General features: G+C 59.5%; 1 protein-coding gene across 1 annotated transcript; it reads left to right on the top strand.

The window, feature by feature from the left end:
* Positions 1–442: 442 nt before the first annotated feature.
* Positions 443–1438, top strand: NEUROD4 (neuronal differentiation 4; the record flags this gene model as incomplete). Its single annotated transcript, XM_082781230.1, has 1 exon — positions 443–1438. One exon carries the CDS (start codon positions 443–445, stop codon positions 1436–1438), a length of 996 nt encoding a protein of 331 aa, XP_082637356.1.

Here is a 1438-nt window from a genome sequence, read left to right as displayed (position 1 = left end):
TTCCTTTTGCAGCCCACAAGGTGGGATCGGGGCTGAAGTCACGAGGATGGGGCTGGACCAGGGGGAGATCAGGCTCCAAGGCAAACTCATGGGTGGGAATAACCCTAAAGTGAATTCCTGGAAGTCCCCAGGATAAAGCTTCAGTGGCTCCTGGCTCAACGTGTCGGCTACGGGACTGAGAGCCCCATAAAGGTTGTCTGAAACTAAGCCTTTTGGTAGAAAAATCGTAACTGTGGTGTCTTGTGCTGGATGCCACACATTACAACGCTGGGCACGTAACAAAAATCCCTAGAAATTGCTGTAGGGACAGACAGACAGATTCCACGGGCACCGCTGGAGGACAGACAGCAGTCGGTGTCTCCAGCAGATGATTTTGTGCTCGGTTCCCAAAGCTCCTGCTGGGATTCGTTAACTTTTTGTCCCCTTCTTGCAGAGCTCAGGGATGACGAAGACGTACGCCAAGCCCAAGGAGATGGCGGAGCTCCTGAGCACCCAAGCCTGGATGGGCGAAACGCTGAGCTCCAAAGGCGAGCTGAAGGAGGAGGACGGCAGGCAAGCTCCCTTCGGCTTGGTGCCGGGCTTGAACGAAGAGCACGACAGCATCGAGGAAGAAGAGGAGGAAGAGGATGATGGGGAAAAGCCTAAAAGAAGGGGACCAAAGAAGAAGAAGATGACCAAGGCGAGGCTGGAGAGATTCAGGGCCCGGCGGGTGAAGGCCAACGCCCGCGAGCGCACGCGGATGCACGGCCTGAACGATGCTCTGGACAACCTGAGGAGGGTGATGCCCTGCTACTCCAAGACGCAGAAATTATCCAAGATCGAGACCCTGCGGCTTGCCAGGAATTACATCTGGGCTCTGTCTGAGGTGCTGGAGACGGGGCAGACCCCCGAAGGCAAGAGCTTCGTGGAGATGCTCTGCAAGGGCTTGTCGCAGCCCACCAGCAACCTGGTGGCTGGCTGCCTGCAGCTGGGGCCGCAGACCCTGTTCTTGGAGAAGCACGAAGAAAAATCCCCGGTGTGCGACCCGGCCATTTCCAGCCACTCCTTCAGCTACCAGTCCCCGGGGCTCCCCAGCCCGCCCTACGGGTCGATGGAAACCCACCTGCTGCATCTGAAGCCCCCGACCTTCAAGAGCCTGGTGGACGCGTCCTTCGGCGCCCACCCCAATGACTGCACCACTCCCCCCTACGAGGGGCCCCTGACGCCGCCCCTGAGCATCAGCGGGAACTTCTCCCTGAAGCAAGACGGGTCCCCAGAGCTGGAGAAATCCTACCCCTTCATGGCCCACTACCCCTCGGTCGGGCTGGCGGGCGCACACGGACACGGAGCGCACTTCCAAAGCGCGGTGCCCCGCTACGAGCTCCCCATAGACATGAGCTACGAGTCCTACCCGCACCACGTGGCCGGGCCCCAGCTCAATGCCATCTTCAACGAGTAG

This window comes from Aythya marila (assembly GCF_965140915.1).
Source record: "Aythya marila genome assembly, chromosome: 30".
Lineage (NCBI taxonomy): Eukaryota > Metazoa > Chordata > Aves > Anseriformes > Anatidae > Aythya > Aythya marila.
Note: the sequence above shows the minus strand (reverse complement) of the source record. Positions and strands in the feature narration are given on the sequence as shown.